Genomic DNA, 27,139 nt, shown 5'->3' on the forward strand with positions numbered 1-27,139 from the left:
GGGCCCTAGCCTTCCTCACAAAACAGGAAAGCTGCCATTGCAGACTAAATTCATAAAAGAGAAGTAAAAAAAAAAAAAGTAAAACCCAACTTTGTGTTCCCTTGTCCCACTTCAGCAGCTTCAAAGACTGGATATGGGGCCAAATAATTTTTCTCTAATCTAATCCAATGTACTGAAGGGTGCTCCCTATAATGATCTCACATGACCTTCAATACTATAGCCTGCTAGTATTTCTTTAAGTTAGGAAGGCCAAGTCCTCCCCTTCCCTTGTTATATTGAAGGGCAATTTGTCTAGCCTTCATTGCCTTTCCTAACCAAATAATCCTTCTAAACATTATGTCTCATATATGAAACTGTTTTGATGGAATATGTATTGGTAATTGAGCAAGTAAGAATAAAGATTTGGGGAGTATTGTCTTTTGCATGGTCACTATCCTACCCCACCAAGTCACATTCAAGGATTTCTGGTATCCGAGTCTGACTGAATATGTTTAGCTCTTCAAGATTATGAGAAATGTAAATGCAGAAATATCTAAAAGCCTTCCTAGCCACTCTAAACAGGTATTCCTGAAGCTATGAGGGATTCAAATTAAACAGTAAAGATTTGGTTTTGTCAGTCTTTACTTTGAAACCTGATACCCACCGAAAAGGCAAAGTTTATCGATTAATTGAAGTAAAGGACTCTTAGAGGTGTATTTTCAAAGTGCTTAGACTTAAAAAGTTCAGTAAGTTACTATGAGGCATATTTTCAAAGCACTTAGCCTTCCAAAGTTCCATAGGGGTGGGAAGAGGAGCAGATACTGGGTGGAGGGGGAGAAAGATAACGATAGCAGGAGAAGAGGGAAAGTTAAAAAAAACTATATGTATGTATGTGGGTGGGACGGGCCCACCCAGGTTAATTCGGGGCCCACCTGAAATGGCAGGTCTGGCAACGTTCCTGCACAAAACCCTCCTACCTCTAAGGAGTTAATTTCTCCATTGTGTAGCTGTATGCTGAAATGACAGAGTGACAGTAATACTTTCATATTTTATACCACTACAAGATGCACAGAGTGCTGTACAGTGTGTTGAGGTTCAATATGCACCAAAGAGCTTACAATTTAAATGTGCATCTGAGATAGTGGGGAAGTAGTGACTTACCCACAATTACAAGGAGTATTAGTAGCAGAAACACTATTTGAATCTTGGCTTCGCTGGTTCTCAAACTGTTGCTTTAACCAATGGGCCTTCTCTCCAACATATGTGACAGGTTTGATACATGGGACTGAATTCTATAAATGTCGCTTAAAAAATCATCACCGAAAAAAAACAGTGCTAAGCGCTATTCTATAAGCAGTGTTCAAAGTTAGGCGCTGTTTGTAGAATAACGCTTAATGCCAGGAACTGTGACTACATTTAGCTATGACCATTTACACCAATGAAACCTTGGTGTAAATCCCTGCACCTAATCTGTAAATGAAAGGAACACCCCTGATCTGCCCATATCCACGCTCCTTTTTGGACCTCCGCGTAAAATTTACATGCATAAATTTTATTTAAATACAGTTAACACCAACAATTTCTTGTTAAGATCTCAATTATTGGCGCTAATTGGCTTGTAAAACTGCATTGGCTCCCAATCAAGGAATGCATTACCTTCAAAATTTGCTCTTTGGTCCACAAGATTATCTACGGTGAAACTCCATGATACATGGTTGACTTGATAGATCTTCCAACCAGAAATAGAACTAGTACCTCACGTACCTATTTGAACCTCCACTATCCGAGCTGCATAGGACTCAGATATAAATCAACCTGTGAATCCAATTCCTCCTATTTAGGCACACAAATGTGAAATACACTACCAAAGACTGTGAAAATGATTTACGACCATCTTAACTTCAGGAGATCATTAAAGACTTACCTGTTTTGCAAGGCCTGTCCCACTGACCCTACTTAAATGCTTCAATTCTGCAACACAACATAACCTTAGATTGTATTGGACATTATATATTCCTTATTATCGTTGACCCTTATTGTACTTACCTGACCCCTATTTCAATCTATATTTGTTTACCCCTACCGGACTTGGCGTTCACCTTTACAGTATTTTATAAGCCACATTGAGCCTTCTAATGGGTGGGAAAATGCGGGATACAAATGTTACAAATAAATAAATAAATTCTGTGCACAAATTGGTTGCATGCCCAAATTTGCGTGCACAATTTTTAACACTGTTTATAGAATTTGGGGGATGATGTCCATCACATTCTCAATTGTGCATGTTGGAAAGCTATGTTAGAGACAGACGGTCACTGTTCCAATCATGGCTCCATTGGATGTCATTCCTGTGTGTATGAGAATTGATATGCTGCTTATCTTGGAGAATACTCTTAAAGAAAAGCAACTTTGTTTTCTCCTTTTAAAATTCATTTTTTTTCTCGCCCCCATTTTCTTTTATATCTTAGATTAATAGAGCTTGGCCAGTTTGAAATTGTAACAGGAGGCTGGGTCATGCCTGATGAAGCTTCATCTCATTATTTTTCCTTAATTGACCAGTTGATAGAAGGACATCAGTGGCTGGAGAAGAATCTTGGTATGTTTTGAATTTCCTTTTCCAGTTCAGACAATGGTATTTTTAGCCCATGTGTATTGCTTTAGATTGAAAACCTTCCTGATATTTTTAAACAGGTGTAAAACCAAAGGCTGGATGGGCTATTGATCCCTTTGGGCATTCTCCAACAATGGCTTACCTTCTGAAACGCTCAGGATTATCTAATATGCTTATCCAGAGAGTTCATTACTCAGTTAAAAAGTACTTTGCAACCCAGAAGACTCTAGAATTTTATTGGAGACAAAACTGGGGTATGTATGCATGTATCATAGTTTCTTATCCTTTCACTTAAGAAAGAAACAATAACCAAGCACTGTATCCTTTCACTTTAGAAGATTCCTAGTGTTGCTGGTTCTTTAAGGGCACTTTTTATGCAAGCAAGAATTATAAAAATGTTCAAGCATGGTGAAGGGAACTCTGTTAGTTGAGTTTGTGTCTATAGTGAAGTCTCTGGGTCAGACAATGAAGAAATGTCTGCATAAACAGGAATTACTGGAACAAGTTTTGCTGTCAGTATGCCTAAAAAAGCAAATTCATTCAACTGGACGGTGATACTCTCTTTCACTCCTGAATTACACATGGTAGCTAACATGTAGAATTCCATCTGGGTAAGAGGTTTCAGATGACTTGTCTTTGTTCCTTTAAGGTGAAGCTTATACCTTGATTCACAGAAGAGTGGGAAAAGAGATGCAATGTATAAGGTAAAGAAAGAATGCTTGCCTTGCAGCTCTTTCAGTATCATCTGCATCCCAGCGACATCAGCTACCTCCTCTTCTCAGCTACTACTTTTCCCTTTCTACCGTAGGGTGTACTATTTTGGCAAAGGCCATATGTTCAGCAGTTGGCAGCATAGGCCAACCGCGTTACCTCCCACAAGGGACAACCGTAGAAACTGTGGTCAAGTGTTACCTTTTGGAGCCCATTGAGATTATGGCCACAGACCCTGTCGCATACTGGACATACAAGTCCATCATCTAGTCAGACCTTGCTGCTCATCTTGGAGAATACTTGGAGCCCAGCATTTTCTTTGATGCACACCAACTAGTGTTCTAACTGAATGTTTTCTCTATGGTGGGGAACATTGTAAGTTCACATTATTCATGTATGGCACCTGAATTGATGGAAAAATTGTTGTTCCTTAAGATTAGCCTCCCTATATTGGGTTTCCCTGAAGTACCATATGAATGAGATGAGGATTGATGCATACTGTGCCACTGCCCTGTCCCTTCTTCATTAAATGGAATATTGTGGCCGCTCCATGTGTTTCCTTCTCTGTGTGTTTTGAATGTAGAATAGATTTCAGTAGACACTTTGTGTCCTGGGGTGGGGCTGTTATGCCAAATTTTGTGTTTTATCCCTTTCTGGTACAAGATCCCCAGATCACACATTCCCTGTCATAAGACCCAAGGGTGCTGAGCCTAGCGGATAAATAAGACATCACATATAGATTATTAAAAAGTATTATTTTGAGTTTTTGAGGGAAGAGGGGGTAAGGAAAATTTAGCAGAAAACAAAAACAAGGGGGGGGGAAGGGCAGTTCCAGAGAGATCAGATCAGGTCCTGATAAGCGCTTAAGAGGGGCACTGCCTGAGTGAGGGCCTTTAGATCGTATAGAATCTCTAGTACAGACTGCAAAGCGAAAAGATCATACTCATTAGATGAAGACAGTCTCTGCACTTCAGCTGCCATCCCTCTAATGTCCAGCAGTTCCTGCAGGATTTGCTATAGCAGGCAAATAGATTCCCCAGTATTTTAAGAGCTGGAGGGCACTGTAGATGGAAGCCTTGCTGCCCCCCACCAGTCACAGCCAGCTCTGTGGAAGGCTGCTTTTCCATACCTTGACCTGCAGATTGTCCCCAACAGGACTTGTGTCCTAATTTCCCTGAGATTGTTGAGATAAACGAGCGATAAGAACAGTAGGAAGAGTGAAGAATATACTGCAGGTGGCAGTTCTGGTGCTGCTGCTGCTGCTTGTCTTTTCCTCTTGTAAGAATAAAAGATAGAAATATTAAGTTCCAAGGAAAAGGTTAACAATTGGCATAAGAGCCATTTAAGCATTTGGGTACATTAGGTGAAACTAGAATTTCTGGCTGAGAGGTGCTCCACACCTAACACAGTCTGAAATGTGGCCCCTTCCCGCCTTACAAAACCATTTCTAGACCTAGCTGATGCCCCTGTCATATAGTGATACACTCCACAAAGTTAACAAACCAAATCTGATAACGTACTCCACAGAGACTTTCCACCTGTTAAAACAGATAAGGTAAATGTGAGACCGAGACAGTGTAGATGTTGGATTAATTGTTGCTGTGTACAGTAATAGATTATGATGAAGCAGGGAATTAAGAGTTCCAGTACTGGCATTCCTATTGATACTGCCCTTCCCATAATGGAATAGTCACTTAGGAGTCGATATGCAAAGTCATTTTTTTCCAAAGTCTACAGACCTCTGGCACAAACAGAGAAGCTAGACATGGAGTTGGTGAAGATATTCAAAAGATTGGTATGAAAGGGGAGGTGCTACTTTTGGGAGATTTCAACTTGTCTGATGTGGATTGGAGCGTCCCGTTTACAGAATCGGAAAGAAGTAGGGAGATTGTGGATGCCTGTCAAAGTGCCTTGCTCAGACAAGTGGTGACGGAACCCATGAGGGAAGGATTGATGCTGGATCTAGTGCTCACAAATGGAGGAAGTATTGCCAGTATCTGGGTGGTTGCCCACCTATGTAATAGTGATCATCACACGATGTGGTTTGATACAAGGGCAGAGGCGGAGTGCGGATGCACAAAACTCAAAGTACTGGATTTCAGACATACTGATTATGATAAAATGGGGAATAACTGAAGTAGCAGCTGTTGGCATGGGAAGGTGTAGGAGAAGTGAAAATCAGTAGTCAAAGCTAAAGGCTGCTATAAATATGGAAATTGATCTTTACGCAAGGAAAGTAAACAAGAGGAACAGCAAGCCTATATGGTTCTCCAAAAAAGTAGCTGAATAAATAAGAGCAAAAGAGGCTTTGTTCAAGAAATACAAAAGAATGCAACGAGAGGATCATGGAAAAGATTATCGGATTAAATTCAAAGAAGTGAAGAGGGAAATACGGCAAGCGGAATTAAAAATGGCTAAAGATGTAGAGAGAGGTGACAAGACCTTTTTCAGATATACTGGAGAATGGAGAAAAGATAGGAATGGAATTGCATGACTGAAAGATAATGAGAATGACTATGTGAAGAATGAGGAGGATAAAGCGAACTGCTAAACAATTACTTCTCTTCGATGTTCATGGAAGAAAATCCTGGTGAAGAACCATGGTTGGCTGCTGAAGGAATATCTGGGAATGGAATGCATACTGTGCCATTTACGAAAGAGTTTATAAACAGCTGGAGAATCTGAAGGCGTGTTTCCCTACTCCTCCCCTTGCTTTCGAATCAGCTGTCACTGACGTCAGTGCGTGCCTGCCTAGCAGACCACCTCCGAGGGAGGCACGGTCCCAGGCACATTAGAACATTGGAGGTGAGAATTATTATATAGGATATTGTTATTCGGATATTAATGACATCACATATGAGAAACTAGATATTAGGTAGGGCTGTTACATATCTGCTTTGCAGTGGTCTTAGCACTTGTTTAGCAAATCTCCTTATGTTTATAAAACAGCACAGTTATATCTCCCAATCCTTGAACAATGTAGTATGCAGTGTGCCATGGATATTGAATATTGAAGAGCATTGTCATAAATGAGTATATGAAAAGTTGATTTCAATATATATTTAGGTATATATGTGCATTTAGGATTCGGGGATAAAACTAATTATAATTAATTACTATCAGAGTAGCTGCGGTAGGCTTTTGGTGTATGTACATACATGACTTAAGGAGGCGGAACACCTAAATGTGCTATGATGGTTCCATCTGTGACACTGCCACATATTCCTTTTGGGGATATAATGGTTGGAATGGGTATGGACTGAGCACATTAATGTTATCACTTATGTGGTTAATTTGAGGATAATTTTAGTTTATTAGTAAGTGGGTAAAGGTCTGAGTTATAGTATTTAGTTAAAATTTAATGCCAAGAAGTGCAGAGTGATTCACTTGGGGTGCAGAAACCCAAAAGAGAGACACCAAATAGGAGGGGAGAGAGTAGTAAGCTCTACTCAGGATAGAGACCTTGAGGTGTTGGTGTCAGAGGATATGAAGGTGAATAAACAATGTGACAAAGTGATGGCTGTGGCCAGAAGGATGCTAGACTGCATAGAGAGGGGTATAACCAGCAGAAGAAAGGAGATGTTGATGCTCTTCTGCAAGTCATTGGTGAGGCCCCACTTGGAGTATTGTGTTCAGTTTTGGAGTCTGTATCTTGCTGAAGATGGAAGAAGACTGGAAGTGGTGCACAGAGAAGCTACAGAAATGCTATGGGATTTGCGTTGCAAGCTGTACAAGGAGAGACTTGCTGACATGAACACATGTACCTTGGAGGAAAGGAGAAACAGGGGTGACATAACAGACGTTCAAATATTTGAAAGATATTAATCTGCAAACAAACCTTTTCCAGAGACAGGAAGGCAGTAGAACTAGAGGACATGAATTGATTTTGAAGGGAGGCAGACTAAGGAGTAATGTCAGGAAGTATTTTTTTCACGGAAAGGGTGGTACATATGTGGAATACCCTCCCACGGGAAGTGGTAGAGATGAAAACGATATTGGAATTCAAACATATGTGGGATAACCACAAAGGAATCCTGTTTGGAAGGAATGGATCTATGGAATGATCATAACTGATAGATATGGATGGGCTGGAGTGTAAATTTTAAGGGGCTTCTATGTTAGTTTCAGACCTTTAAGTACAAGAACAGTGCTAGGCAGACTTCTACGGTCTGTGTCCTGAGAATGGCAAGGACAAATCAAACTCGGGTATACATATAAAATATCACATACCATGTAAAATGAGTTTATCTTGTTGGGCAGACTGGATGGACTGTTCTGGTCTTTATCTGCTGTCATTTACTGTGTTACTATGGGGCTCATTTTCAAAGCACTTAGCCTTACAAAGTTCCATAGATTACAATGTAACTTTTAAAGTCTAAGTGTTTTGAAAATATGTCTCTATGTTTACTAAAGGTGCACTCCTCAGTATCTAGTTGAGTGCATGCTCGGTACTATAAGTAGGTTGCAGACTAAGATGCTCCAGGGTTGGAATGCCTGGGTTCACTCTGCTCACTGATATCAAGAGATCTTTCAAATATTTATTATAAGTGTATGGCTATTTGAATTGAGAAGTGTGGAAGGGGAGATAGAGTTCTGTGTTAATGTCATGAACCAAGAGTAGACGCGCATTACTGCAACTGGTGACTGCTAATGTGGTAAGGATTGAGAGTGAGGCAATGTTGTGTGCATGGATTGGGTTGTCTGAGGAATGATATGATTGTGATGGGGAGACATGGGAGGGGCATGATAGAGGGACAGTTTAATGCCTGGCTTCTTTTGAGATGGAAGGCATGAGAATGGGAAATTGCTTGCTTGTAGTATTGATTAATTTTTCTGGTTGAGAATGGGTAGGATACAAATAATATCTATGAATATCTGGAGGATTCAGTGCACAAAATATCAGAGAAGTTATGCATAACTCGGAATTTATGGCTGCTGATTATATTCTTATTCCACGAGACCCAGTAATGGATAGATTGAAGGCCACCTGGGGGGGGTGGGGAAGGTCTGTGAGTCCCTGTGAACTATCAGTAATACTGGAGTGGCTATAATAGTTTGCAAACACTCTCAAGTTGCAGTACACTGTCAATGACAGGATGGGAAGGGTAGAGTAATTATGGTAGAATCAGGTCTGGGAGGAAAGTTTGTATGCCCCAAATGATGGTCAACTTGATTTTTTAGATGGTTTGCAGAAAAGCTTAGAATTCTCCTGCTAGATTGTAAGGGAAGACATAAATATGGTTGGATCCTTGGATTTAGGTAAAACAGGGAAAACACCCATAGGAGAGGAGTGAGAGTATGAATTTACATAAACTACTGGAAGCTCAGGGAGTGTTAGATATACTCCTTATCCAGTGGATGCCTCAATCTCCATATATATCCTATTCAAAAATTTGACTCGTACTCTAGGATAGACATTTTTCTAATCTCTGTGGTGGTGTGCCCGCACATTCTAGACTAAATTGGCCTTAATACCTGGCCAGATCATGCCCCCATATCCTTAGATATTAAACAATTGATTTCAATTTTGAAGGGACACAAGAGTTGAGTGTAATTTATTTATTGCATTTGTATCCCACATTATCCCACCTCTTTGCAGGCTCAATGTGGCTTACAATTCATCATGGAAATTGGAAATAGAAGAGAATATACATTTGGTTTACAGAGGGTATTGGTTACATGGTGTTGAAATACATAATAGTTTTAAAGTAAAAGACATTATAAGACATTTCTGGATATATTAAAGAATATACAGTTACACGTAATAACATTGTTATTAGATAAGGCCATATGCAATGAATAGAGTCTGCCATTCCAAATTTTCTTCACCTCAGTTGGATTAAAGAAAGATACCAACACCTTAATTATATGGGAGGCCCTGAAATTGAAGCTTAGAGTTAAGCTGATGGAATGAAAGCAGCAGCAATGAGAAAAGCTTAGACAACTGAGGGAGATGCTTGTAGTAGCTGACCAGAAACACAAAAAATATGAGATTATATTCTTCAATTGCAGCATTTAAGTTTGTGTATTTATTTCCATATTAATTACTATTTGCTATTAATGATTTTATTTTAGGTTGGGACTCTAACACAGATATTCTTTGCCACATGATGCCCTTTTACAGCTATGATGTTCCTCATACCTGTGGCCCAGATCCTAAAATCTGCTGCCAATTTGATTTCAAGCGCCTGCCTGGAGGCAGAGTCAGTTGTCCTTGGAGAGTACCTCCTGAGGCAATTCATGCTGGAAATGTCCAGCATAGGTGAGATCTAATTTGTAATTTGTTCCCATTTACTGTTTATCAAAGTAGGTACTGAGATCAGAATACATTTTTATGGTGTTAAATCTAGTGAGGTTGCTTTAATATAAAATACTGTTGTTTTAATTGTTGTTGGTGGCTCAGGGGTTTAGATTACCCTGGATTTCAGTTCTTGCTTTATTTCTTTTTCGCATTTGTTTTTTTCATTAGATCTTTTTCCATGAGACATTCATTCAAATTATATTAAATATGTTGATGTAATTTAATTTCATGTAAAACAAGAGACTTGAATGAAATATATAACTCTGGTTTTAACAGAGGAAGTCATCAAACAAATCTTATTGGGGGGACAAATGGAATGTGGTTTATTTACAGTGGATAGCAGTAGTTTTTGGCACCTTTATGCAACCTACTGGCAAATCCCAAACTGGTAAAGTGAGTTAGAATCAGGTTGCATGACAGTCATTTTTATGAAAGTTATACTTTCTTATGTTTTAAGCACTGCTTTTTGCTTTGACCCACCTTTATTTCACCTCTTTTCCCTCTTAGAAAAACTCTTTGTATCATCATATAATGTTATCTTAATTTTTGGTGCAGCCATAGTCTGCACTAGCTTCGATGCAGCAAGTAGTACCATTCATTATTAACTATTGAATCATTTGATTGCATTGTGGATATTTGTTGCTAATTTCCTATAGCTAAAGACTCCCATTGGCTTTAAGAAATATGTGATGGTTGTGCAGTATCCATGAGTTTTGCATGTTGTGCCTCAGGCCCAAACACAACATCCCTACTTGTTTCACTTGTCAGAAAATGATACCTAGGGGTCCTCATGGCCAGCAAAAGGAGATGGAAAAGATTTGTGGTTTGATCCAGTTTGGCCCAAGTGCATCAGCAATGAAGTTGTAGACTCCAAGGACCCATGAGCTGCACCAGATTTTCGAGAAGCATCCTAGTTCTTGTTTCCCCTTCAGATCAGTCATTCTACTCTACCTGTAGAGAGGACCATTCATCCTGATGACATCTGGGAATGTAATTGTTTGCAAGGGTTCAGAGTCCAGCAGTGATAGATCTCAACTGATCCATTCTAGTATTGGTTTACACATTAAATAAACTGATTCATAAAGTTTAAATAAACATAAGCATATTGGCACTCGCAGTTTCCAAAGAGGAGTTGAACAGGAGGCTTCAGGAGATGCTGGACTGCACCTGTCTTGGTTCTCAATATTTACATTACATAAGTACATAAGTATTGCCACACTGGAACAGACCAAAGGTCCATCAAGCCTAGCATCCTGTTTCCATTGGAGCTGAAAGTGATCCGACAGCCATTTTACAGCAGTGCAATTTGGGAGCAGCGCTGCCGATGGTTCTTTTACTTGGCACTGCTTTGTAAGTCCTTACACAGATGTCAGCCACTCTGGGTGTTTCTCCAGGGTTGGGGGTCTTCTGACCTTATCCCCCCCAGTTCATTCTGCAGCTCCATAATGCCTGTATCCACCTCAGCAACCCAATCAGTTTGAAAGCCCACCTTACACATCTACTCTAATCACTCCCTTCCCTCTTCACTCTTCCCTCACTTAATCTCTGCACAACATTAACTGTATCTAATATCCTGTAATGACAATGTTAACCAAACTATATAAGCCACTTTGAGCCTGCAAATAGGTGGGAAAATGTGGGATACAAATGCAATAAATAAATAAATAAATAAATCTGATAGGGGAACTGAAGGTTCCTTTTTAGCTCAGTCTTTGGAGATTTCAGACTTGCGGCCTGCCGCAGTCTTCCTAATGGACCCTGCCCCAAAGACATGTTTGCACTTTAGCTCAGAAGTAGGTCTATTGCTCCCCTGTCTCCCTCTCAATCTGAGGGAGTCATGTCAGGGCAGTCCCTTTCTTCATAGATGGAGGAGGAGGAGCTGTTTATAGAGGAATCTGATGAGCCCACCATGGTGCAGATGTTGCATAAGGAAGAGTTGTTTTCCTTTATAACTAAGGCTCTCAGTTCTTAATATTTCTTCTTTTGATCCTGCTACACCTGCGTCTGCTAATCCTAGAATGGTAAGCACTAGAAGACCACCTTACCCCAGAAGCTATCCTTTGGGTGGTGAAGGCTATGTTGGGGCTCATTTTCAAAGCACTTAGCCTCCCAAAGTTCCATAGAAACCTATGGAACTTAGCCTCCCAAAGTGCTTTGAAAATATGCCTCGTTGTGTCTTTACTCCGTATCCATGCCTGAGCTGGAAAAGCAATGTTTGCCTAAAGTGGATTCATTGGTGTCAGCAGTCACCATGCTGCCTGTGGTGAGTTAAGATTTTACTTATAGTTTCAGAGTTGGTGCTGTTCCTAGGCTGGGAGCCAGGGAACAGTATCAGGGCAATTCACCATGTGTGTTACGTCCTCTGAAAGGGCATATTTAGTGTTCTCATATTCTTATATACCTTTTATTTAGAGAGCGTTGAGTCCTGAAAGTTTCCCTCACTTCATTTGTGGAACTTTTTTGTTACTAGAACTCTATATTGGTAGTTCAGGTATTTCTTTTTTCAGCATCTTTACCAAGGAGTTTAGTGTAGAGTCAAGCATAGTGCTATTAGTCCCATGTTTCTCAAGTTTTACATCTTGAGTTTTTTCTGAGGCTAGTATACTGTTCCCATGTCTTTCCTGGTCTCCATGGTAACCATTGAAAAGTGGGAACCTCAGTGTTGCCGTGGTGGGATTTTCTCTACGTGCAGTGTTACATTGCTTTGAGAAGCAGAATAGTTTATTCTGGAAGGTGGCAGGCTTTCAACATGAAAGTCGCAGGTTCAAGGCTGGTTTGTGCATAATATTAGAAGCTGAGGAACTTGACTCTATTTCAAATGGAGCATATTTTACTTCACTCTCCCATATTGCTTGCCTTCACAAGCAGTTCATTACATGTCTAGGCAGCTAACACTACGCTACAGTGCTAAAGGTTAGCAGTGTTGGTTTTCCACAGCAGCTCTGCTGTCTGGTATTGCATACTGATACTGGCCAAAATTCTTGCATACCAGCTCCAGCCACCACTGTTATCAGCGGCACCATTAGCTGCTTGTCATAGTGTCTCTATATGCTTCTGTTGCACTTTTGCACATTTTCATTTTATTGGACAGCTAGCGACATTACAGAGCTACTTCAATGTAGACGAATAGCTTAAATGGTTAAAGCAACCAGCTGAGAGTGAGTACAGATATCCAGAGATTGCTGGTTCAAGTCCCACTGCAGCTTGCCATCAGTAGCTCTTTGAGCAGGGACTGTCCTTTTATGTTAAATTGTACAGCGCTGCGTAACCATAGTAGCGCTTTAGAAATGTTAAGTAGTAGTCAGGGCCGTGCTAACCCGGTAAGCGGGGTAAGCACGGCAGGGGGGCGCCTCATGTTCAAGGGCGCCGCCGCCGCCACCGCCTGCCGAGTCAGTGTTGTGTTTAATAAAATTAAAAAACACATTACAAACCTCTCTCGCGTTGGCGCCTATATGCGCATGCGCTGCTGGCTCGCTCTGGCTTCTGCCTTCCCGTGCGCTGCGTCGTTCGTCTGTTCAGGCTGTTAGCACCGCCCCAGCGTGACGCACGGCGTGACGTCATCGTGCCTGGAGCCTCGCAGGCAGTCCGACTCCGAAGGACAACGACGACGCGTTGAGTGCACTGACTGCTGAGAGAGGAGAGCCGGCGCCACTGCTGGATCACTGGATGATTAGCTGCTGCTGCTGCCCGCTCCTGCAGCGCTCCGCAAGTCCGCTGCATCGGCATTCATTTTGTTTTGTTTTTTTAGAGAGAGTGGTGGACAAGGTCAGGACATCATTGGCATTGGTAAGGACGGTTTCGCCTTAACGTTTCATTATGGCTGGCTACACTTGTTGTTAATTGTAATATTGATAAAGAAAAAGTTACATTGAGGCTGCAGTTGGGGGAACTGGAACGTGGAACCAACCAGGCCAGCTGGGGAAAAGAAATACAAGGCAAGGAGGAAATTTCTGGGGGGGGGGGGGGGGGGGGGGGGAATGGGAAGAGAACAAGCTAGACTCGGAGGAACGAAGGAGGGGAGAGTAAGGAAAGGAAAATAAGAGCTGATGAAACAGAAAGGCAAAGAGGAATTTGACCCAGCCTCACTCCTACGTTACTCAGGGAGAGAGGGAAATTGCTGGAAAGGGATGAATGGAGGGGGCAGGGGACAGAGGAGCATGGATGGGCATGGATTGGGAGGGCAGGGCTCAGGGAGAGAGGGGAATTGCTGGATAGGGATGAATGGAGGGGGCAGGGGACAGAGGAGCATGGATGGGCATGGATTGGGAGGGCAGGGCTCAGGGAGAGAGGGGAATTGCTGGATAGGGATGAATGGAGGGGGCAGGGGACAGAGGATCATGGATGGGCATGGATTGGGAGGGCAGGGCTCAGGGAGAGAGGGGAATTGCTGGATAGGGATGAATGGAGGGGATGGATGGATATGGATTGCAGGGCAGGGCTCAGGGAGAGAGGGGAATTGCTGGATAGGGATGAATGGAGGGGGCAGGGGACAGAGGAGCATGGATGGGAGGGCAGGGCTCAGGGAGAGAGGAGAAATTGCTGGACATAGAGGGGAGGGAAGAGAGATGAAGGAGATGAAATGAGGGAAAAGGAAGAGAGGAGAAAAACTGCACATGGATGAAGAAAATAGGCAGAAGCTGAGGACCAGAAATGAAGAAGAAAGGAGGAAAGGAAAGAAATAAATGGAAAGGAAGCCCTGGAAATCAGATACTGGGCTAGCATGATCAGAAAAAGAAAGTCACTAGACAACAAAGGTAGAAAAAAAATAATTTTATTTTCATTTTAGTGTTTGGAATATGTCCACTTTGAGAATTTACATCTGCTATCTTATTTTGCAATGTATAGCAATTTGTTTCTAAGAATTTTGCTGACAATTCCTGTCAGTGTGGCAAGTGGTGAGCGATCATTTTCACGGGGGGGGGGGGGGGGGGGCGCCGCCGCCGCCGCCGACTGATAGTCTGCAGGGGGGGCGCCAACTGATAGGCTGCAGGGGGGCGCCAGAGACCCTAGGCACGGCCCTGGTAGTAGTAGTGCACAATGGTGCAAATAGCCATATTCTTCTACACCATCTTGCTCTGGCTCTCAGCCACAATAGTTAGCTCCAATGCTTGCAGCCATGCCAGCCAGCTCTAGTGCGCAGCCATGCCAGCCAGCTCTAGTGCACAGCCACACTAGCCAATTTTTGACATTCTCAGCAAGAAGATAGCTCTGGCTTAGGCATTGGTCAGCTGATGTGGCTTCTAAGTCACATTTAGCAACCTACCTTTTAGAGGTAAACTTTTGCTTGGAGAAGATCTAGAGAAGTTGGTTAAAGACCTAGGGAGCTCTAACAGGCTTATTTTCGAAAGAGAAGGGCGCCCATCTTTCGACACAAATCGGAAGATGGGCGTCCTTCTCCCAAGGTCGCCCAAATCGGCATAATCGAAAGCTGATTTTCGGCGTCCTCAACTGCTTTCCTTCGCGTGGATGACCAAAGTTCACGGGGGCGTGTCGGAGGCAAGGCGGAACTGGGGCATGCCTAACACATGGGCGTCCTCGACCAATAATGGAAAAAAGAAGGGCGTCCCTGACGAACACTTGGACGACTTTACTTGGTCCTTTTTTTCTTATGACCAAGGCACAAAAAGGTGCCCGAACTGACCAGGTGACCACCGGAGGGAACGGAGATGACCTCCCCTTACTCCCCCAGTGGTCACTAACCCCCTTCCACCCTCAAAACATTTAAAAAAAAATATTTTTTCCAGCCTTTATGCCATCTCAAATATCATACCCAGCTCCATGACAGCAGTATGCAGGTCCCTGGAGCAGTTTTAGTGGGTGCAATGCACTTCAGGCAGGCGGACCCAGGCCCATCCCCCCCCATCTGTTACACTTGTGGTGGTAAATGTCAGCCCTTCAACACCCACCAGAAACTCACTGTACCCACATGTAGGTGCCCCCCTTCACCCATAAGGGCTGTGGTAGTGGTGTACAGTTGTGGGGAGTGGGTTTTAGGGGGGTTCAGCAGACAAGGTAATGGAGCTATGCACATGGGAGCAATTTGTGAAGTCCACTGCAGTGCCCCCTAGGGTGCCCGGTTGGTTTCCTGGCATGTCAGGGGGACCAGTGCACTACGAATGCTGGTTCTTCCCATGACCAAAGGGCTTAGATTTGGTCGTTTCTGAGATGGGCGTCCTCGGTTTCCATTATCGCCGAAAATCGGGGATGACCATCTCTAAGGTCGATCTAAATGTTAGGATTTGGGTGTCCACGACCGTATTATTGAAACGAAAGATGGACGCCCATCTTGTTTCGATAATACAGGTTTCCCCGCCCCTTCGCCGGGACGTCCTGCGAGGATATCCTCAGGAAAACTTGGGCGCCCCTTTTGATTATGCCCCTCCACATCTCAGAGATTGCTAGGTTCTACTTTCCCTACCATATCCCTGAGTCTGGGAATATGTTTACGTTCTGGGCACAATGGCCTCTATCTTGGACATTCTTCCATCAGATTCCACATCAGACCACTTCAGTGGTCCCTTCTCAGATGTTCGCCTCCATCTCTCTTTGACCATCCAAGCTACACTCAGCCTTAACTGGTGGATTCAGCAAAGCATTCCTATGACAGTGCAGAAGTGATCTCTGCATGTGGCTATACACCTCTATATGCTGCTAGGGTGAGCCTTAGCTGGGTGCACAAGATTTCAGATTACTTCCAGGAGTCTGATGGTCAGCCTCCTACTGAATTGATGGAGGTGGAGACTGGGCTGGCATATTTGGCGGATTCTTTGTATGAATTGATTCTGGCATCATCCAAGCAGATCTCTTTGGCTTTCACAGCCCATTGTTTGCTGTGGTTGCCAGGGCCACCGAAAGACTGGGCTGGGCCCGGGGCAAGGTCGCCCCCAGGGTCTCGCCCCCAAGGTCGCCGCCACTGCTCCCCCCTCCGTCTGCCACCGGGCCGGGCCCTCTGCATTGAAATCACAGCACCTCTCACCTCCGTGTGAAAGCGCTGCAGGCAGCAGCAGATCGCCTCCCTTTGGGCCTCCTTCCTTTCCTGTGTCTCGCCCTCACGGATGTTACGTCAGACGAGGGCGGGACACGGAGGGAAGGAGGCCTGAAGGCAGGCGATCTGCTGCTGCCTGCAGCGCTTTCACACGGAGGTGAGAGGCGCTGTGATTTCAATGCAGGGGGCCCAGCCTGATGGCAGACGGTTGACGACGGAGGGCGGGTGTGACTGCGGCACCGGGCCCAGGGAAGTTTGTCCCCCCTGACCTCCCCTCTCGGCGGCCCTGGTGGTTGCACCACTGGGCAGTGGATGCAGCCTCAAACAGTGGCTGGTTTAGCTCCCTTTTAAGGGCAAGCTGTTGTTTGGTGAGGACTTAGCGAAGTTGGTGAAAGATCTGGATGACTTAATGACTCGGCACCTTCCTGAGGACAAGTCTAAACATTCTTTCCAGTGGGGTTAGGCTCGCCCTCGTTTTAAAGATACCAGATGCTATCATCCAGGGCGGCCTAGTTTTAATCAGGGATCTAGGTATCAGCCCAAGCAGGGTTTTGGAACTCCCAGGCTTTGTCCTGTTGAGATCCTCCGGATTTCTCCTGAAGAGGGTGACAGTGCGCATAGTCCCATCTCTTCTTTTTAAGGTGATTTCTGCCTTTCATCTCATGTATTCAAGGGAACTGAAAGATCTTAAACATGAAATTGCTGATCATCTGTTAGTAATTTGTAACCTGTCATTAAAATTGTCCATAGTACCTGAAAATTAGAAGGTGACCAATGTAACATCAGTTTTTTAAAAGGGGTCCAGGGATGATCCAGGAAGTTACAGACTGGTAAGCTTGATGTCAGTGCCTGGTAAAATAGTGGAAACTATTATAAAGAATAACATTACGGAACACATAGATAAACACGGTTTAATGGGACAGAGTCACCATGGTTTCAGTCAAAGGAAGTCTTACCTCACCAATTTGCTTTATTTCTTTGAAGGCATGAATAAAAATGTGGATACAGGTAAGCTAGTTGATGCAGCGTGTCTAGATTTTCAGAAAGCTTTTGACAAAGTTCCTCATGGGAGATTCCTGAGAAAATTAAAGAGTCATAGGATAGGAGGCAATGCTCTGGTGTGGATTAGGAATTGGTTATTGGACCGAAAACAGAGGATATGGTTAAATGGCCATTTTTCTCAGTGGAGGTTGGTGAATAGTGGAATGCTAGAGAGATTAACATATTTATAAATGATACGGAAATTGGAACGTGTGAGGTGATTAAATTTGCAGATGATAGAAAACTATTCCAGGTTTTTAAAACACATGCAGACTGTGAAAAATTGCAGGAAGACCTTAGGAAATTGGAAGACTGGACATCCAAATGGCAGATGAAATTTAATGTGAACAAATGCAAACTGATGCTAGAGTCCACCTTGGGGGTCAGCACTCAAGAAAAAGATCTAGGTGTCATTATAGACAGTATGTTGAAATCTGCCCAGTGTGTGGTGCGGTGGCAACGGTCATAAAAGCAAACAAGATGCTAGGAATTATTAGGAAACGGATGGTAAATAAGACCAAGAATACTATGATGCTTTTGTATTGCTCCATGGTGCAACCTCACCTTGAGTACTGCATTCAGTTGTGGTTGCTGTATCTCAAAAACGTTATATCAGAATTGGAAAAGGTTCAAAGAAGAGTGACCAAAAAGATAAAGGGGGTGGAACTCCTCTCATATGAGGAAAGTCTAAAGATGTTAGTGCTCTTCAGCTTGGAAAAGAGATGGCTGAGGGAAGATATGGTTATGGTGTAGAACGAGTAGAAGTGAATCATTTTCTTTTTACTCTTTGAAAAAGTACAAAGAACAGGGGGACACTCAGTAAAGTTATATGGAAATACTTTTAAAACAAATAGGAGGAAATATTTTTTTTACTCAATGAATAGTTGAGCTCTGTAACTCTTTGCTGGAGGATGTAGTAACAGTGGCTAGTGCATCTGGGTTTAAAAAAAGTTTTGACTAGTTCCTGGAGGAAAGGTCCATAGTCTGCTATTGAGACAGACATGGGGACACCACTGCTTGCCCTGGGATTGGTAGCACGGAATGTTACTACTATTTAGGTTTCTGCCAATGTTGGAAGCAGGATATACTGGGCTAGGTGGACCATTGGTCTGAGCTAGTATAGCTATTCTTATATTCAACTTTTGTTTCTTCCCGCTTGCTTGATGTTCATCATTACTCCTGCACTATTTGGAAGTGACCAATGAGTTCTGTGGGTCAGAGCATTTGTTTGTTCTTTGCTCAGGACCTCAAAAGTTAATGTGGTTTCGAAAGCCATGATCGCTCGCTGGGTCAAAGAGTCTATTGAGCCCGCGCATTTACTAGTGGGTATACCACTTCTGGCCAGATTCTGGGCGCATTCTTCTTAACCTGTCACGAATTCCTAGGTGAAAGCCTGTCTATTCTCATTGGATGAAATATGTAGGGCGTTGACATGGTCTTCCTTGCATACGTTTTCCAGACACTACCGTTTGGATGTCGCTGCTCAGTTGGATGCATCTTTTGGAATATTGATGTTACCCGCGGGAAATTCAGGTTCCCACCTTTCTTAAGGACAGCAGCAGATGAATCCAGAGACTTGTGGGATGTAGCAAAGCAAACGCTAAGGAAAGAAAAATTATGTCTTACCTGATAATTTTCTTTCTTTTAATTGCAGCAGATTAATCCAGAGACCCACCCTGTTTTTCTGGTTGTTCCTGTTAGTTCTTTCTGTTAAATCATATTGCTCTATTTTTACATTTTAGATAGACTGTTGTAATCTGTTTGTGTTTGCAGTTCTTGGTTTATCACTTTTCCCTGTGGGGAAGGAGAAGTGTTATAATTCTGTTTCCTTCTGCTTTGTTATGAGAAATACTGAGTGCCCAAGGAAAATTCCGTCCTATAAGACAATTCAGTTCAGCGTTCGGTATCTCCACCTGCTGGTAGATGGTCACAACCCCTAAGTCTCTGAATTCATCTGCTGCAACTAAAGGAAAGAAAATTATCAGGTAAGACATAATTTTTTGTTAAACAGCTGAATTTTGCCATTGACTGTTTAACTTTTGTCTACCCTTGTTCTTGTAAGGGGTACAGCCTCTGTTACAATTTACTGTGTATATCACAGAATTAAACCTGAACCAAAGGCCTGTGACATCACATGGATTCTCTGTGCTAAAGACCGTTACCCTGCCGTGCATCAGGTAAAGGTAATGACTGTGACCCTGATGGAATATATGTTCAATGACTCATCTGAGAAGTAGTCTAGAAGAATGGAGGAGACATTAAAGCAGGGAAGTTCTACCCTATTTTGGGCTATCTACTGCTGATGTGGCAGGCTGTTACAAAACTGGCAGGTTTGTGTCAGCAAATACACCTGGCCAATGCCCATCCATGATGCTAGCATGACTTGAACAATGTGACAGATAAAAGAATTCATATATAAGGCTATGCAGGTACTCAGCCAGTCAGCTCCAACTTTGGGTGCCATCTCCTGCACCGGACCTGTTTTGTCTTGCCTTCAGTTACCATTGTAGAGAGGAAAACTCTACTGACATCTGCAGCTTGTATCATTTTTGAAGTTCTGTGATTGTATATCCATCTAGGTATAGTTGGTTAATTGCCAGTAAGGGAGTGTGTTGAAACCATCTGAAACCAACTCTCTTTCATCTATTTTTGATGTGTTCAATCCCCAGATGTGATTCATTTTTATCTTTCACAATGATCAGTGAAAACCCCTCAGAGTACCTTTTAATAAAATGTATAGCTTTACCTGTTTTGTGAATGAAACCACCAAACTGCTATTTGTTAAACTGCAAGGAACTTCTTTTTAAAAATCAAAGCACATATGTGGCTGACATTGCAGCTGACCACACAAGTGTTTTTGAATATTGACTTAGATGTCGTCATTCACATGTCAAGATTTATGAAAGGTTTATGGCATTCAAAACCTCTTGTCAAGAAGCCATCAGTTTCATGGAACCTTAAACGCGATGTAACCCAGCTCACAAAATGATCGCTTGAAATTTTGAAATTAATAGAGCAAAATACTTATAGTGGAAAGTGCTGTTCTTAGTGGAAGTAATTTCAGCCTGAAAACTAGGCAGGCTTTTCATATGCTTCATACTTACAATTCTTCCACAGTAGGGTAGTCTAAATCTAAATTCACCCAAGTTTTACCAAAGGTGATATCTGCTTATAGCAGATTCAAAATTCGCCCAACATTTTGTCTGCAAGGTTGTAAAAGAATACTGACTTTTTGAAAAGAAAATAACCACACCACCAGCTCGTTCATCTTTTTTCTTTTGTTCCTAGCAAATTAAAGATGACACAAAAACAAAATATACATATTGAGATGATTATTTATAGAATATCTGTAGATGGAATGGATACCATTATAATAATGGCTATGGTACCTGTTTCTTCTGTGCACTTCAGCTATTTTTTAATGCTGTAGCAAAGGCTTTTTTAGCTGAATAGCTTGAGTCTCTTTTCTTTGTACAACTTGTGCTATTGTCCAAAGTAATTTTTATTCACATTTCAAAGATCAAAATTAACTTGGGTGAACAGAGCCTTAAACTATTATTAAAGAACTAGTAAAAAAGGCCCGTTTCTGAAACCAGTGAAACGGGCACTAGCAAGGTATTGCCTTTATGCATTTAATGTTTTGAAAGGGATTGTTAGGATAAATGTGTTCTCACCCTCCCTCCCTCCGAGTTCCAGGGCCGTTCCCTCCCTCCGTCCCTCCGAGTTCCAGGGCCGTCTCTCCCCTCCCTTCCTCCAACTTTCAGGGTCGTCCCCTCCCTCCCAGTTCCAGGGTCCCCCCTCCCTCCAAGTTCCAGAGTCCCCCATCCCTCCAAGTTCCAGGGTCCCCCCTCCCTCCCTCCGAGTTCCAGGGTCCTCCCCGCCTCCCTCCAAGTTCCAGGGTCCTCCCCCCTCCCTCCCTAGTTGTGTGTTGGAGGTCGTTTGTTAGGGAGGCTGCAAGTTGATTTCTGGGTGTGTGTTTGTAGCGCCGTTATGATCCAGTACTTTTGTGGGTGTGTGTAACTTGGAGGGAGGTTGGTTGAGGTGACGGGGACGTTGGGACAGTGGGTAGTTTTGTCTGGGAGGGCGTTTGTTAGGGAGGCTGCAACTGTGTTTCTGGGTGTCTGTTTGCGCCATCACATACCGAGAGCAGGAGCATGGGCATCCAAATAGTATTCTCCTTCCAGCGATGTTCCTCGTCTCCGTGCTGCAGAGAAAGTGACCGGTTGTGCTGCTCATTCTCCTCCCTTGTTCCCATGCAGTTGCTCATGATTGGTCCGTCATGCGTCTGACGTCTCCTTCCCTGGCAACGGTTCGGCGATTCCTTCATTGTCAGCTGCTGATACTCCTTCCTTTTTTCATGCAGGTCGTTCTCTTAGGTCCATGATGCGTCTGACGTCAAGTCTCGTGGCGTAGCAACGGGTGAGCGATGCGATTCGGTGAGTGTCAGTGCTCTGACCTCGACGTCATCACGTTGTGATGCGAGGGCGGGGCAGACACTCATGGGCAAACAGCGATCTACACAACTACAAACTTAGAACTTTGAAGCTTCCGGCTTCATTAGAACGTTGGAGGTGCGTTTTATATAGAGAGATAACTAATAACTACTTGGACTAGTATTTCTCAGATTTTTTGTAGCCACTATGGATGAGGGAGCTGGTTAAAAGTAATTCTGAATAGATTTGGGAAAAATCTTGAATGTAGTCACAAAAAATTGAGATCTAAAGTTATATAGTACCAATGCCAAACACATACAAGAATTACTCATTTGTAATTTAGTAGTTTCATCAGTGAAGATACGAAGGCAAACAGGATATATAGCCAGAGCCTTCTCCTTGGCAATGCTAATATTATGGCATGAATGCCCAAATGATGTGAGCTGAATTATGGATCATCCTATTAAACAACAACAACAAAAAAACCTCCAAAAGAAAATAAAAAAATATATTAAGATTTCCTTAAGGAGGGATATTTTGTGATTTGAGATTAATGGAGGGACACCGCAAAAGCAGAGGACTGTAGTCCACTACGTCAACAAATACAGGGGAAAGGAGTAGTGTGACCAGCAGGGCTCTCCCGTGAAGAAATCAGCAGGATGAGGAATAAAGTAAATGAAACCTTTATTTTTCAGGACCAGACATAGCACTGTGTTTCGGCGAGAAGCCTACACCAGGGATCTGCAAACAATGGACATACATGGAAGAAAAAAATGTATACACACACACACACACACACATGCATGCATGCATGCATGCACAAAGGTAAATAAGCAATTGTATCCAAGTGCATATAAATATATAAGAAAAGGTGGATAATCCATTAAAATTATAAAACATGAAGATAAAAACAAAAAGCATAAAACATAAAAAAAACTCCATGTATTAATGTATGATATTCTAAATTGTTTAAAAAAGTGTTTCACATGAAAGAAACAATCCAGGAAAGAAATGAAACATAAGAACATATTGAATAAAACAACTAAAATATTCAAAGAACATATGTATATAATGTAATTAAAAGATATATAAAAGAATATCTCTTTCTGTGGATCTCTCTCTATATATATATGAAACAACCAAGAAAGTGACAGATCGAACATGAGGGTACAGCAAAACAAACCTGTACACAAGATCACTGAAGAGTATAGGTAATTGTAATCATTGGAAAATAGTCTGCAAAAAATACATGCAAAGTGGTGATGCTAAGCAATAAAAGCGATAGAACATGTTTGTCTGTCAGCATATAATAGAGAGAGGCCATATACAGTGGGGGAAATAAGTATTTGATCCCTTGCTGATTTTGTAAGTTTGCCCACTGACAAAGACATGAGCAGCCCATAATTGAAGGGTAGGTTATTGGTAACAGTGAGAGATAGCACATCACAAATTAAATCCGGAAAATCACATTGTGGAAAGTATATGAATTTATTTGCATTCTGCAGAGGGAAATAAGTATTTAATCCCTCTGGCAAACAAGACCTAATACTTGGTGGCAAAACCCTTGTTGGCAAGCACAGCGGTCAGACGTCTTCTGTAGTTGATGATGAGGTTTGCACACATGTCAGGAGGAATTTTGGTCCACTCCTCTTTGCAGATCATCTCTAAATCATTAAGAGTTCTGGGCTGTCGCTTGGCAACTCGCAGCTTCAGCTCCCTCCATAAGTTTTCAATGGGATTAAGGTCTGGTGACTGGCTAGGCCACTCCATGACCCTAATGTGCTTCTTCCTGAGCCACTCCTTTGTTGCCTTGGCTGTATGTTTTGGGTCATTGTCGTGCTGGAAGACCCAGCCACGACCCATTTTTAAGGCCCTGGCGGAGGGAAGGAGGTTGTCACTCAGAATTGTACGGTACATGGCCCCATCCATTCTCCCATTGATGCGGTGAAGTAGTCCTGTGCCCTTAGCAGAGAAACACCCCCAAAACATAACATTTCCACCTCCATGCTTGACAGTGGGGACGGTGTTCTTTGGGTCATAGGCAGCATTTCTCTTCCTCCAAACACGGCGAGTTGAGTTCATGCCAAAGAGCTCAATTTTTGTCTCATCTGACCACAGCACCTTCTCCCAATCACTCTCGGCATCATCCAGGTGTTCACTGGCAAACTTCAGATGGGCCGTCACATGTGCCTTCCAGAGCAGGGGGATCTTGCGGGCACTGCAGGATTGCAATCCGTTATGTCGTAATGTGTTACCAATGGTTTCGTGGTGACAGTGGTCCCAGCTGCCTTGAGATCATTGACAAGTTCCCCCCTTGTAGTTGTAGGCTGATTTCTAACCTTCCTCATGATCAAGGATACCCCACGAGGTGAGATTTTGCGTGGAGCCCCAGATCTTTGTCGATTGACAGTCATTTTGTACTTCTTCCATTTTCTTACTATGGCACCAACAGTTGTCTCCTTCTCGCCAGCGTCTTACTGATGGTTTTGTAGCCCATTCCAGCCTTGTGCAGGTGTATGATCTTGTCCCTGACATCCTTAGACAGCTCCTTGCTCTTGGCCATTTTGTAGAGGTTAGAGTCTGACTGATTCACTGAGTCTGTGGACAGGTGTCTTTCATACAGGTGACCATTGCCGACAGCTGTCTGTCATGCAGGTAACGAGTTGATTTGGAGCATCTACCTGGTCTGTAGGGGCCAGATCTCTTACTGGTTGGTGGGGGATCAAATACTTATTTCCCTCTGCAGAATGCAAATAAATTCATATACTTTCCACAATGTGATTTTCCGGATTTAATTTGTGATGTGCTATCTCTCACTGTTACCAATAACCTACCCTTCAATTATGGGCTGCTCATGTCTTTGTCAGTGGGCAAACTTACAAAATCAGCAAGGGATCAAATACTTATTTCCCCCACTGTATAAGTGAGAAAACCAGGGTGCAAAGGGTAGAAGGATTTATCTCTGCAAGATGGGGCCCTAAGGTATATAGAGAATGTACCATTAAGAGTCCATGGAAATAGTGTGACTATAAAGCATAAAACACAAGTTATTGGAGAAGTGCCAAAAGGTAAGTGAAAAGTAAAAAAAGTGGATAAGTGTAATTATGAAATGTGCTTCAAACATATAGCCAAATTTATATCCAAACCAAACATGATGAGCAAGTGCATAGGATAAAAATAAAGGAACAAGCAGTGCAAAGCAGACCGCAGGAGAGGCCACCTGACGCGCCGAGAAACCGATGAAGCAGGGGAAACTGACCAATGCACAGACAACTACATAAAAAAGAAGCCATACTTAGGAAGGGATGGGGGTCTGTGACAGACTAACAAATAGGTCTGTGCAGGTGAAAAAAGTGACTGTGGCTCAATAAAACAAAGAGAGTTAAAAAGGCTGCGGCAGCACGAAGAACAGAGAGGAAATAGATACCGAGGCAGGAGCATAACGAAGTCTGTGTAGGGGAAGATGGAGAAAGTAACTGGCAATGGCAAAAAAAACTCCAAAACACTAAGAGAGCACAGCTCTTGAATAGCAAGTTAAAAAGACCAAACTGGCAGGGAAAAAGTGTTGGGAACTAAAAGAACCAGAAAAAAGAGGGGGAAAAGGTGCAAAAAAAAAAATGTGAAAGGCAGTGAACATGGCCAAAATGGCACCAAAAGCAAAATGCAGATACCATACCTTGAAAAAGACGTGATCCAAGAAAGTAGTGTCAGTTTGTTACTCCCATTAGCAGCATACTTAAAAAGAAGGGTATTTGCACCAAACCCAGGAATAAAAAGGAAAAAAGGCTCCAAAACAAATCAAGGACGCAACATGTACGTTCTTTGAGATTAGCCAGGAAAAATCAGGTAGTAAATGGTTCAATTGGATTTGTGGCAGTGGTGCAGGAATTTGGGAGAGGGAACATTGGCTCGATACAGTTTTTTTGTAAAGTTTCACATACATCACTTTAGGTGAGGTTAAGTAAATTGGGAAAGTGATTAATTAAACATTTAAAATAAATACATTTGTTAAATTTAGTATACAAATATGTTTAAATGGAATTCAGTTCCTCAATTGTAGATGCTAAGCACTATTGGTTATTTATGTATGAGTCAGCTGCTTTAACCATATTTCTCACTGTCCCTCTTTAAAATCTTTCTTTTTCTATAGAGCTTTAATGATTTTAGATCAGTACAGAAAGAAGTCAAAGCTCTTCCGTACCAATGTGCTTTTGGCTCCACTAGGCGATGATTTCCGTTACAGCGAAAGCTCGGAGTGGGATCAGCAATACCAGAATTATCAGAAACTTTTTGATTATATGAACTCCCATCCTGAGTTACATGTTAAGGTATGTGTAACTATTTTGTCACAAGTTATCATCTTATTAAACCAGATTGTACACCATTCTATCTTCCTTTGCTGCCTTCTCATTGGGTAAGATACAAATGACATAAGCTGCAGAGTGGATCTCCCAAGCCAATTTTATTTTCTCTTTTTGTAATTTGGGGAGATTTACCTCAACTAGGTCCTGATCTATTTCAAATTCTGAAACAGGTAATTTCTATTGATATAATTTCTCATAGAATATTTTAAGTTCTGCAGCAATGGTTTTGTTAGCCACTACAGGTTGTATTTTTTTAACCCTACTAGAACACCTTTGTTTCTGTAGCAGCCAGGTTAGCTGCCAGGATTTACAACCCCTAGCAGTGAAGTTCCCTACCCAGTGTCCAGAAAGCATGGTATGTTCTGATAGTACTATTGGATGAATCTGGATGGATGATGTAGCCTAGGGGTTAGAACAGCTGGCTTATCATTCAGGTTTGGTGGGTTCAAATCCCACCATTGTTACTGTCAGGGGCGGACTGACCATTCGGGCAACCGGGCAGTGCCCGAGGGCTCTGAGCAGTTAGGGGGCCCAGTGCCTCCCATCCTACATGTCCATTTCTCACTCTGCTTCCCCTCCACCTCAGGGTCCGGCACCCACTATTCATCTCTCTGAACTCCTCTCCCTCCCGCGGCCCAATATCTCCTCCTGTGTCTGACACCCCCTCCCCTTTAAAACCTGCATTTCTGTGGTAGATTGGCAGTGACTCCCTTC

General features: G+C 42.6%; 1 protein-coding gene across 1 annotated transcript in view; it reads left to right on the forward strand.

Moving 5' to 3' along the window:
- MAN2A1 (mannosidase alpha class 2A member 1) overlaps positions 1-27,139 on the forward strand; it is a 228,043-nt gene that overhangs the window by 75,482 nt on the left and 125,422 nt on the right. Inside the window, exons 5-8 of the mRNA XM_030193463.1 lie at positions 2,448-2,575; positions 2,671-2,844; positions 9,377-9,563; positions 26,212-26,389. Of these exons, the coding sequence (XP_030049323.1) occupies positions 2,448-2,575; positions 2,671-2,844; positions 9,377-9,563; positions 26,212-26,389 (667 nt within the window). The remainder of the gene's footprint in view (positions 1-2,447; positions 2,576-2,670; positions 2,845-9,376; positions 9,564-26,211; positions 26,390-27,139) is intronic.

The sequence above is a fragment of the Microcaecilia unicolor genome, chromosome 2, assembly GCF_901765095.1.
Source record: "Microcaecilia unicolor chromosome 2, aMicUni1.1, whole genome shotgun sequence".
NCBI lineage: Eukaryota > Metazoa > Chordata > Amphibia > Gymnophiona > Siphonopidae > Microcaecilia > Microcaecilia unicolor.